Raw genomic sequence first — 13,001 nt, forward strand, 5'->3', positions numbered from 1 at the left:
GTGACCAAATACTTATTTTCCACCATAATTTGCAAATAAATTCATTAAAAATCCTACAATGTGATTTTCTGGATTTTTTTTCCTCAATTTGTCTGTCATAGTTGACGTGTACCTATGATGAAAATTACAGGCCTCTCTCATCTTTTTAAGTGGGAGAACTTGCACAATTGGTGGCTGACTAAATACTTTCTTTCCCCACTGTATATTTTGATTTGTTTAACACTTTTTTGGTTACTACATGATTCCATACATGTTATTTCATAGTTTTGATGTCTCACTATTATTCTACAATGTAGAAAATAGTAAAAATAAAGAAAAACTCTGTAATGAGTAGGTGTGTCCAAACATTTGACTAGTACTGCTAAATGGCATATTACTGTGTGTGTGTGTATATGCACAACTATTAACTATTAACTTTATTGACTATGTAACTCTAATGCTTAAAAGATTCACTCCAAATTTGGTCTTTGGACTCATCACAATAGTCCCTTAAGGGTTTGAGAAAATAACGTTGATGTATTCATAGATAGCCACATGCTAAAAAAACGTATTCTCATTAACCATAGGACCAAATGATACCACATTTGGAATGTATGCCCATGGTACAGGTATTATCTTAGTTTGGTTGAAAGATGGCAGAGTTAATAAGAATTCAGATTTTACATGTCCATTTAAACCACTGTAAACCCACTCCACAGTGGCCTATCAACTTGAAACTTGTCATCACTATCATGGACGTCCCTAAGATGAACCACACTGAATTTGGTATTGATATCTAAAACAAAACAAGAACTATAAACAGCGCATTCTATGCAACGCTAATGCTCAACATCATCTGCAATCATCTTCTCCTCATGAACCATACATCAGATTCACTCTAGATTTTGAATTTAGACTTATTACATTAGTCTTTAAAGTCTCATTGTTGCTCAAATTGTTGCTGCTTTCAAAAATAAATCTGTAGGTACAGGTCGGCCATTTTTTGAAAATCTTATTTACATGAACCATTAATCAGATTGACTCCAGATTTGGTATATAGACTTGATGAATTAGCCTCTAATGAATTTGAGAATGATTAGTTGCTGTGTTCAATGTTGGTCACACTACACCACTAGATTAGATGACACCATATCACACCAGGGCTGTAAAAACTGAACCGATGGACATGGGACCATGACATTTTGTATGTAAACCTTATGTGTATGTCCTTAGAAGCTGTGTGAATATAAAGTCACTGCAACATTAGATGGCTGCGCCAGACCAGTTGGCCGCACTATAGATGTCATTGTCACCATAGGATACAAGCGCAGTAACAATTTTATCAAGTGGACAATGTCTCATGCAAATTAATGTTAGATTTAAATTATGCAGACGAACAATGTGAAATATCATGAATAGTATATAGTATATGTATTATCACATTGTTGCTGTATTATGTTGTCTGAGCGTAGTGAAAAGCGGATCTTTTATTCGGGAAAATTAGACACCATTAGTCCTGTCGCTTGCGCAGTCAGCGTATTATAGCTGTGAGAATGTATTTAAGAATTTTGGGACGCTAATGTGATTTAGACAAAATGAAGTCCCCAGAATTCAGTGTTTTCCATTAGCGCCGGCTGTCAGCTAATCAGCCAGTTACAGACTCGTTTTCAGCCGGCTACTGTTTCCACTTCATGTTAACTAATCTACTTTTAATTTAAAAGTTTCAATTCACTAGTCCGTCATGCTCTCTCCTGCTAGAATGAACGATATGTATCATCTAGTGAGCGATGACAGGGAAACGCTGTCTGTCCCGCCTCCCGGTACAATTTGTGTGCGCTTTGGTTGGTTGCTGTCAAATTTCTTTACACGGAGGAGCGTGATGATCAAGAATTTGGACGTCCCTTTTAATGTATGTAGTAACGATGAGTCGAAATCATGACTTAGCCTAATTTATAGTTTTTCTGGTACAGTCATTTATTTTATTTTACATATTTCACAAAGCCAGCCATGCGGAGTAGTGGCGCATAGTAGGCTATTTACTGTGCTTTGATTGACAATTAAACAGTGAGTGTTGAGTGAGTGACAGTTTATAAACTGTCGATCTGACTGAATAAAGTCGATTTCTTATCCCTTTGCCATTCATAAATCATGCAACGTGGTTATATGTCCATGGTATTGCATCGGGACAAGTAAACAAAAGGATTTCCTGGGTTTCCTTTCCTAGGATGTCAGACAGTGACGCTAAAGTGAGCGACTCTCGTCAGTCAGTGTAGCCAACCGATTCACTTCAGTGAGAGATCTGTTCATTTGGCTCCCTAATATGCATATGATACTGGTAGACCTAGGCTTTTTGGCTATTATCTGCAAGTACATTCTGAAAACAACATTCGATGGTGACGATTAGAACGTATCCAAACCAAAAACCGTGCATAGATGGCAGCATTCGCGAGAAGCACTTCCTTTAACCACGACAAGGTGACTGGGAACATTGACTCGTACAAACAGACCAGCTATGCCCCTCCGTAAGGCAATCAAACAGGCAAAACGACAGTACACTGACAAAGTGGAGTTGCAATTCAACGGCTCAGACACTAGGCATATGTGGCTGCGACTCCAGACAATAACTCATTATGAAGGGAAAGCCAGCCACGTCCCGGACACCGACATCTTGCTCCCGGACAAGCTAAACACCTCCTTCGCCCGCTTCAAGGAATATACAGTGACGCGGACCACCGCTGCACACGAGGACTGTGAGTGCTCGTTCTTAGTGGCTGACGTGAGTAAGACATTTAAGCGTGTTAACCCTTGCAAGGCTGCCGGCCCAGACGGCATCCCATGCCACATCCTCAGAGCATGTGTAGACCAGCTGGCTGGAGTGTTTACGGACATATTCAATCTCTCCCTATGCCAGTCTGTTGTACCCACTTGCTTCAAGATGTCCACCATTGCTGATCATATCACCTACACCTTACCCGACACCTTAGACCCCTCAAACTGGGTCCTGGACTTCCTGATGGGCCGACCCCAGGTGGTGAAGGTAGGCAACAACACCTCCGCTACGCTGATCCTCAACACTGGGACCCCACAAGGATGCATGCTCTCCTGTACTCCCTGTTCACACATGACTGCATGGCCACGCACATCTCCAATTCCATCATCAAGTTTTCAGACGTCAATAATGATGAGACAGCCTACAGGGAGGAGGTGAGGGCTCTGGCGGTGTGGTGCCAAGAAAATAACCTCTCCCTCAAAGTCAACAATACGAAGGAGCTGATTGTGGACTTCAGGAGACAGTAGAGAGAGCACGCCCCCATCCACGTCGACGGGGCCTCAGTGGAGAGAGTGAAAAGCTTCAAATTCATTGGCGTGCACACAGTGTGGTGAAGAAGGCCTCAGGAGGCTAAATAATTTGAGCTTGGTTCCTAAGACCCTCACAAACTTCTACAGATGATTTGAGAGCGTCCTGTCGGGCTGTATCACCGCCTGTTAAGGCAATTTCACCGTCCACAACCGCAGGGCTCTCCAGAGAGTGGTGCGTTCAGCCGAACGCATCACCGGTGGCACACTGCCTGCCCTCCAGGACATCTACAGCACCCGGTGTCACAGGAAGGCCAAGAAGATCATCAAGGACCTCAGCCACCCGAGCCACGGCCTGTTCACCCCGCTACGATCTAGAAGGGGGAAACAGTACAGGTGCAACAAAGCTGGGACCGAGAGACTGAAAAAGTTTTTTATCTCCAGACCATCAAACTGTTAAATATTCAACTCTAGCCGACCTCTGCACAGTGCCCTGCCCTGAATTTTGTCACTGTTACTAGCTGGTTACCACCCGGCACTTTAGAGATTGCTGCCCTATGTACATAGTCGTTGAACACTAGTCATTTTGTAATAATGTTTACATACTGTTTTACTCACTTCATACACTACATGACCAAAAGTATGTGGACAAGTACTCGTCCAACATCTCATTCCAAAATCATGGGCATTAATAAGGAGCGGGGCCTTCTTTTGTTGCGATAACAGCCTCCACTCTTCTGGGAAGGCTTTCCACTAGATGTTGGAACATTGCTGCGGGGACTTACTTCCATTCAGCCACAAGCATTAGTGAGGTCTGGCGCTGATGTTGGGCAATTAGGCCTAGCTCGCAGTCTGCATTCCAATTCATCCCAAGGGTGTTAGATGGGGTTGAGGACAGGACTCTGTGCAGGCCAGTCAAGTTCTTCCACACTGATCTCGACAAACCATTTCTGTATTGACCTCGCTTTGTGCAGAGGGGCATTGTCATGCTGAAACAGGAAAAGGCCTTCCCCAAACTGTTGCCACAAAGTTGGAAGCACAGAATCATCTAGAATGTCAATGTATGCGGTAGCGTTATGATTTCCCTTCACTGGAACTAAGTGGCCTAGCCCGAACCATGAAAAACAGCCCCAGACCATTATTCCTCCTCCACCAAACTTTATAGTTGGCATTATGCATTGGGGCAGGTAGCGTTCTCCTGGCATCTGCCAAACCCAGATTTGTCCGTTGGACTGCCAGATGGTGAAGCGTGATTCATCACTCTAGAGAATGTGTTTCCACTGCCCCAGAGTCCAATGGCGGCGAGCTTTACACCACTCCAGCCGACGCTTGGCATTGCACATGGTGATCTTAGGCTTGTGTGCGGCTGCTCAGCCATGGAAACCCATATCATGAAGCTCCCAACGAACAGTTATTGTGTTGATGTTGCTTCCAGAGGCAGTTTGGAACTCGGTAATGAGTGTTGCGTGTTACACTCTTCAGCAGTCCCGTTCTGTGAGCTTGTGTGGCCTACCACTTTGCGGCTGAGCTGTTCCACTTCACAATAACAGCACTTACAGTTGACCGGGGCAGCTCTAGCAGGGCAGAAACTTGACGAACTGACTTGTTGGAAAGGTGGCATCCTATGACGGTGCCACGTTGAAAGTCACTGAGCTCTTCGGTAAGGCTATTTTACTGCCAATGTTTGTCTATGGAGATTGTATGGCTGTGTGCTCAATTTTATACACCTGTCAGCAACAGGTGTGGCTGAAATAGCCAAATCCACTAATTTGAAGGGGTGTCCACATGCTTTTTTTGTATGTACAGTGCATTCGGAAAGTATTCAGCCCCTTAGACTTTTTCTACATTTTGTTACGTTACAGACTTATTCTAAAATGGATTACATTTTTTTCCCTTATCAATCTACACACAATACTCAATAATGACAAAGCGAAAACAGGTTTTTAGAATTTTTTTTGCAAATGTATAACAAATTAAAAACGGATATCTTATTTACATAAGTGTTCAGACCCTTTGCTATGAGACTAGAAATTGAGCTCAGGTGCATCCTGTTTCCATTGATCATCCTTGAGATGTTTCTTCAACTTGATTGGAGTCCACCTGTGGTAAATTAAATTGATTGTACATCATTTGGAAAGAACACACCTGCAAAAACCAAGCCATGAGGTCAAAGGAATTGTCCATAGAGCTCAGAGACAGGATTGTGTCGAGGCACAGATCTGGGGAAGGGTACCAAAACATTTCTGCAGCATTGAAGGTCCCCAATAACACAGTGGCCTCCATCATTCTTAAATGGAAGAAGTTTGGAACCACCAAGACTCTTCCTAGAGCTGGCAGAAACCGGCCAAACTGAGCAATCGGGGGAGAAGGGCCTTGGTCAGGGAGGTGACCAAGAACCCGACGGTAACTCTGGCAGAGCTCTAGAGTTCCTCTGTGGAGATGGGAGAACCTTCCAGAAGGACAACCATCTCTGCAGCACTACACCAATCAGATCTTTATGGTAGAGTGGCCAGACGGAAGCCCCTCTTCAGTAAAAGGCACATGACAGCCTGCTTGGAGTTTGCCAAAAGGCAGCTAAAGACTCTCAGACCATGAGAAGCAAGATTCTCTGGTCTGATGAAACCAAGATTGAACTCTTTGGCCTGAATGCCAAGCGTCACGTCTGGAGGAAACCTGGCACCATCCTACGGTGAAGCATGGTGGTGGCATAATCATGCTGTGGGGATGTTTTTCAGCGGCAGGGACTGGGAGACTAGTCAGGATCGACGGAAAGATGAATGAAGCAAAGTACAGAGAGATCCTTGATGAAAACCTGCTCCTGAGCGCTCAGGAACTCAGACTGGGGCGAAGGTTCACCTTCCAACAGGACAACGACCCTAAGAACACAGCCAAGACAACGCAGGAGTGGCTTCGGGACAAGTCGATCGAACATCTCTGGAGAGACCTGAGAATAGCTGTGAAGTGACGCTCCCCATCCAATCTGACAGAGCTTGAGAGGATATTCAGAGAAGAATGGGAGAAACTCCCCAAATACAGGTGTGGCAAGCTTGTAGCGTCATACCCAATAAGACTCGAGGCTGTAATCGCTGCCAAAGGTGCTTCAACAAAGTACTGAGTAAAGGGTCTGAATACTTATGTAAATGTGATATTTCAGTTTTTTAAAACCTGTTTTTGCTTTGTCCTTATGGGGTATTGTGTGTGTGTGTGTAGATTGAGGGGGGAAAAAAGCAATTTAATCCATTTTAGATTAAGGCTGTAACGTAACAAAATGTTGGAAAAGTCAAGGGGTCTGAATGCTTTCCGAATGCGCTGTATATACTGTATTCTAGTCAACGCTCATCCTATATAACTACTGCTGTACACACCTTTTTCTCTTCATATACTGTCCATGCTGTCCATACAAACAATAATGTACAGTACAGATATAGTTATTTTCCGGATTCTGACATTGCTCGTTCTGAAATGTCTTTCTTTTAATTTTTTGGGGGGATTTGTATGTATGGTTTTGTATTGTTCAGTATTACTGCTCTGTTGAAGCTTGAAACATAAGCATGTCCCTGCACCTGCGATAACATCTGCAAAATATGTGTACGCGACCAATTCATTTTCATTTGATTTGAATCATCACTGCAGGAACAATAGGTGGCAAACCTTATTCTGGTCAAAATATGATAATTAGGGCCCTCATGGAATACAGGCATTAAAACGGAATTCAATTATATTAAATTTTTTATAGACCTTAAAGGAAAGTCCCACCGAAAAACTATATTTTGGTATTTGTTTCATTAATCCATTGTTGACATGGTCCCAAAATGTTTTGCTTTTTAGCAATCAAGTTTTAAAAATGCATGATAAGGGGATGATTTCTGTATTTTTGAAGTTACATACATTGTATATTCAAATTAGTGGATTCGGCTATTTCAGCCACACCCGTTGCTGACAGGTGTATAAAATAGAGCACACAGCCATGCAATCTCCATAGACAAACATTGGCAGTAGAATGGCCTTACTGAAGAGCTCAGTGACTTTCAACGCGGCACCGTCATAGGATGCCACCTTTCCAACAAGTCAGTTCATCAAATTTCTGTCCTGCTAGAGCTTCCCCGGTCAACTGTAAGTGCTGTTATTGTGAAGTGGAAACGTCTAGGAGCAACAACTGCTCAGCTGAGAAGTGGTACGCCACACAAGCTCACAGAACGGGACTGCCGAGTGCTGAAGTGCGTAGCTCGTAAAAATAGTCTGTCCTTGATTGCAACACTCACTACTGAGTTCCAAACTGCTTCTGGAGACAACGTCAGCACAATATCTGTTCGTCGGGAGCTTCATAAAATGGGTTTCCATGGCCGAGCAGAGGCATACAAGCCTAAGATCATCATGAGCAATGCCAAGCGTCGGCTGGAGTGGTGTAAAGCTCCCTGCCGTTGGACTCTGAAGCAGTGGAAACGCGTTCTCTGGAGTGATGAATCACAGAAATGGTTTGTCGAGATCGGTGTGGAAGAACTTGACTGGCCTGCACACAGCCCTGACCTCAACCCCATCTAACACCTTTGGGATGAATTGGAACGCTGACTGCGAGTCAGGCCTAATCGTCCAACATCAGTGCCAGACCTCGCTAATGCTCTTGTGGCTGAATGGAAGCAAGTCCCCGCAGCAATGTTCCAACATCTAGTGGAAAGCATTCCCAGAAGAGTGGAGGCTGTTATAGCAGCAAAGGGTGGATCAACTCCATATTAATGCCCATGATTTTGGAATGAGATGTTCGACGAACAGGTGTTCACATACTTTTGGTCATGTAGTGTATCTTAAAAACATGATTACTCACAAGCAAAACATTTTCGGACTATATCAGCAATGGACTAATTAAACAAGTACCAACATTTTTTTTTTTTCGGTGGAGTTTTCCTTTTAATAGGGAATCAACTAAATGTATTTCAAATGTATTAATTTGCCCAAGTTTATCATAAGACATGAACAGAATGCATAATTGATTCGTATTTCCTGCAACTTTTTGAAGAGGCGACGAGAATGCCCCTGTTTTTGTGTGTGCGGTGCGTGCGTCTAACACTTTGTGTATCCGTTAGCGATGATGCTAAGGAAAACAGTCTTCTGGTTGATGGAAAGGCTTCCCCAAAAACCTTTTCAATTAAATGTTAACTACAAAGTAGCCTATGCTTACCTGGCACAATGATATAATTTTTTAACAATCCAGTGGGTATTTGTTTTGCAAATTATACTGTTAGCACTGCTAACAGCAGCCTCTTGCTAGGTGCGAATTAAAGGGTAATAACTTCACCCAAATACCAAATTTCTCAGATTTTTCCTATATCGCAAAAGTGGTCTACTGATGTGGTTTAAGCATTGTTGTGGACTTAGAACATCCAAATGTGTTTGTTTTTTTTGTGTTAAAAAAGTGGTATTTTTAGAGCGAAAACCTGAAACAAATGGGAAAATGGTAACCTGGAAAAACAAAACCTTTAATTTATTTTTCAAGGTAATGTTGGGCTATGTACTTTTTCTGTTTTAACCTCATGAGCTGACAGCCTTGGAGCTATTTTTGCCTATATTGTCTATGCCTGGATAAAATAAAGTACAAAGAGGGCCATGAATACTAGACTAGTAAACTGTTATATCCACAGAAAACCCGGGAGCTGTAGAATACAGTGGCCCTGTCCATATGTGAGCAAGACATACTGAATTGGCACAGCACAGGCTCAAACCAGAGGCCACCAAAATAGAGCTCCTTCTGCAGAAAATGTCAAGGGCGGGGGCGCCTGGCTGGCTACTTGTTTTATTTGGCTGGCTACCCTATGTACTTGTGGAAAACACTGAGAATTCAAAGATGACCGCAATATACACTAATGCTGAAAATATTTCACAAATCTTAACATAAACCATTAGTCAAATTGACCCCAGAATGTGTATATAAACACAATACAATAAGTAATGACTTTAAGAAGGATTACTTGCTGCATTCAAACATAACCAACCTACAGCACTAGACTAAACTTTACTTGCGTCATCTGTTATCTCTTGGTATTAAGGGATAAACATGGTAATGCTTTCACTGATTGTATGTAAAGGAAGATAGTTCCCCCATGATAGAGTGCTAGCTTTGTTATTCAGGTGATCTTGTCCTTTCTGTCATCCTGTGAACCCTGTTTATTGCTGCTCACAGCTATATTAAAACATGTATTTTGTAGTTCATGCAGGTATTGCAGGTGTGTACTGATGGTGGTTTGTTTGCTTGTGTGTTTCAGTTGATTCCCAGTACGATGAAGCTGGCCGGTGAAGGGTCTGAGTTTTTCTTCTATTATACCCTGCTGGGTAATGACATCACCAGTGAACCTTTCCAAAACCTGATGAGCCCCAGCTTTGAGCCAGAGAGGGCCTCGGTCCGAATCCGCAGCAGTGATCCGGTTCTACTGGCCTTTCTCAGCCTGCAGCCCAGTCTTCAGGTGCTGTGCAATCTGTCATGCTCACACGCGCAAACTCGACGCAAATAGTTGCTTTGCATGAGTGTCAACAAAGTCTGGTGTCATTATCGTTTGATTTTTAATCAGAAATAACATAACTCCCATAAAATGGTGACATAAATGTAGCTTCATTTGCAAATTTTTTGATTCTACTTGCTATCAATGGAATCTGTTAGACTAGTGTTTCATAGTCGTCTCTGTGTATGTTTTGTCACAGGTCCACCTCTGCTGTGGGAACCACTCCCTTGGCAGCACAGAGGTCTCCCTGGCTGGCCTGGCTAAGAGCAGTGTGGACCTGGAGAAGCAGGTGGCCACAGTGGAGGGGGCCTTCATCCTCCGGCCTCCTAACCGAGCCAAGCAAAGCTTGCCTCCTGTCCCCATTGATCTGCAGCCCACTGTGGGGGTGTCCGTCACACTCAGGAGAGAGGCTCTCACTACTCCGGTAAAGAAAGGCCTACACGACACATTGAGCTAATCACGGTTATTAACCTACTGATCTGAATGTTTAATACCCTACTGCTGTAGGGCTCAATTACTTGGTTACTGTCTCTGATGTTGGTCGTCTCCATTTTGCATCATTGCAAATGACAGGAGGAACACTTTGATGGTTGGTTTCTCTCTCTCGCTCTCCTCTCTCTCTGTATGTGTGTTGGTAGGTGGGAGGTAATGCAGAGGGAGGAGATGGTCCTCTGATTCCACTGAAGACCGGGACTGTGGCGCCCGTCATCCCTCCATCTCCCCCTGCTGAAAAGAGGCCCCGCACCCCCTCACCTGGCATAAAGTCCCCTGTTAAGTCTCCCACGTACCTAGCTGAGTCCCCTCCCAACCCCCGCACCGAAAGCGAGGCTGACAGCCTGCAGGAAGAAGTAGCCTCGCAGGCTCAACATCTCCCAACTGGTAGGTGTTTGTTTGAGTGGGCTCATTCACATTCATTTGGACATTTTAGACCATTCCATTGGTCCTAAAGGGAAATCTCCACCCACCGGGGTACTGGGAGACACAAAACCAATGCGCCCTGTCTCAAGGGTTTGGCAGTAAGACCTGACACCTTTTGTACCACTTTTGGGAAACAAAACAGTAAGCACACCCACTACACTTCCTCTAAAGGCTTTTCACACAGCATTTTCCTTAGCCCTCGGTTAAGCCCAAGAATTAGTCAATTTGAAAAGCTGCCGCAGCCTCTGAACAAGAAAGCCAGGTGAAAAGCACTAACATGTCTGTGGTTGTGTGTGTCTGTCTAACTCGGGCCTCCAGGTTCTGTCCTTGCCCCATGCCAGGAGGAGGTGGAGTACAAGCCTGAGGGAGGCCTGTCCTCGGTCAGCGTCTCTGCACCAAAGATAGCCATCCCCTCCTCAGCACATCACTACTGTTTCTCCATGGACCTGCGCAGCATCCGCAACCTAAACCTGGGCTTCCCCGTCAGCTGCACACTCAGGTAGATTTTGATGCAAAACGCATCATCACAGTTTTTGCTCTGTACTGAAAGTGCTCTATCCTGAAAACTTGACTGCTGACATGCACAATTTTCTAGGATTGTATTAACAGTGGACTAATGAAAAAAATACTAAAATATATTTGTGTAGTATTCCTTTAACAAGCCACCGGTTTAGTCCAATTATTCCCCCCTTCTTGGCACATATATTTGAGGGCTCGTTTTATGGGCACAGTAGCTGGCGGTGGTGCGAATGAGCTGGGTTTTGATGAATAAACAAGTTGTGGGTGTGTCGAGGCTTGGCACCTCACTGGCCAATCCGAACGTGCTCAATGACGAAATACAGTGCTTTCAGAAAGTATTCACACCCCTGGACTTTTTCTACATTTTGTTATGTTACAGCCGGAATTTAAAATGAATTACATTGAGATTTTTTTGGTCATTGGTCTACACAGAAAACCCCATAATGTCGAAGTGGAATTGTTTTTAGAAATTAATTTTTGGTTTAAAAAATGTTTACAAATGAAAAGCTGTAACGTCTTCAGTCAATAAGTATTCAACTCCTTTGTTATGGCAAGCCTAAATAAGTTCAGGAGTACAAATTTGCTTAACAAGTCACGTAATAAGGTGCATGGATTGACTCTTAGTGCAATAATAGTGTTTAACATTATTTTTGAATGACTAGCTCATCTCTGCACCCCACACATACAATTATCTGTAAGGTCGAGCAGTGAATTTCAAACACAGATTCAACCACAAAGACCAGGGAAGTTTTCCAATGCTTCGCAAAGAAGGGCACCTATTGGTAGATTGGTAAAAATTAAAAAAAGCAGACATTGAATATCCCTTTGAACATGGTGAAGTTATTAATTACACTTTAGATGGTGTATCAATACAAAGGCACTACAAAGATACAGGCGTCAGAGAGGGTTTTTTATCATTGTGGCCCAGGTGGCACAAAATAATCAAAGGTCTGACTGCACGGAGATGCTTGGGAAAAATGGTTACAACGGGGGACCAGAGTGTTTGTGTCTCAGGTGAAGAGGGTGGATCTGACAGCATGCTTTCTCAATCAGCTGTAATTGTATGTGCACTCGTAAATCAGGTCCTTTCTTGAGTTGGGCTCTGGGATATAACAACCGTTGAGTATCTGATTTTATGGTGGATTGTGGAGGAGGGGGGATGAGTGTGTTGGAGTATGTGAGTACAGTGGGGAAAAAAGTATTTAGTCAGCCACCAATTGTGCAAGTTTTCCCACTTAAAAAGATGAGAGAGGCCTGTAATTTTCATCATAGGTACACGTCAACTATGACAGACAAATTCCCAGAAAATCACATTGTAGGATTTTTAATGAATTTATTTGCAAATTATGGTGGAAAATAAGTATTTGGTCACCTATAAACAAGCAAGATTTCTGGCTCTCACAGACCTGTAACTTCTTCTTTAAGAGGCTCCTCTGTCCTCCACTCGTTACCTGTATTAATGGCACCTGTTTGAACTTATCAGTATAAAAGACACCTGTCCACAACCTCAAACAGTCACACTCCAAACTCCACTATGGCCAAGACCAAAGAGCTGTCAAAGGACACCAGAAACAAAATTGTAGACCTGCACCAGGCTGGGAAGACTGAATCTGCAATAGGTAAGCAGCTTGGTTTGAAGAAATCAACTGTGGGAGCAATTATTAGGAAATGGAAGACATACTAGACCACTGATAATCTCCCTCGATCTGGGGCTCCACGCAAGATCTCACCCCGTGGGGTCAAAATGATCACAAGAACGGTGAGCAAAAATCCCAGAACCACACGGGGGGACCTAGT

At 43.5% G+C, this 13,001-nt stretch overlaps 1 protein-coding gene across 1 annotated transcript in view; it reads left to right on the top strand.

Moving 5' to 3' along the window:
* The window catches only part of LOC121584617 (centrosomal protein of 120 kDa), a 69,985-nt gene that overhangs the window by 18,192 nt on the left and 38,792 nt on the right, over nt 1–13,001 (top strand). The window contains exons 6-9 of the mRNA XM_041900607.2: nt 9,534–9,731; nt 9,967–10,191; nt 10,406–10,646; nt 11,004–11,184. Coding sequence (XP_041756541.2) covers nt 9,534–9,731; nt 9,967–10,191; nt 10,406–10,646; nt 11,004–11,184 — 845 coding nt within the window. The remainder of the gene's footprint in view (nt 1–9,533; nt 9,732–9,966; nt 10,192–10,405; nt 10,647–11,003; nt 11,185–13,001) is intronic.

This window comes from Coregonus clupeaformis, chromosome 16 (genome assembly GCF_020615455.1).
Source record: "Coregonus clupeaformis isolate EN_2021a chromosome 16, ASM2061545v1, whole genome shotgun sequence".
NCBI classification, from domain to species: domain Eukaryota; kingdom Metazoa; phylum Chordata; class Actinopteri; order Salmoniformes; family Salmonidae; genus Coregonus; species Coregonus clupeaformis.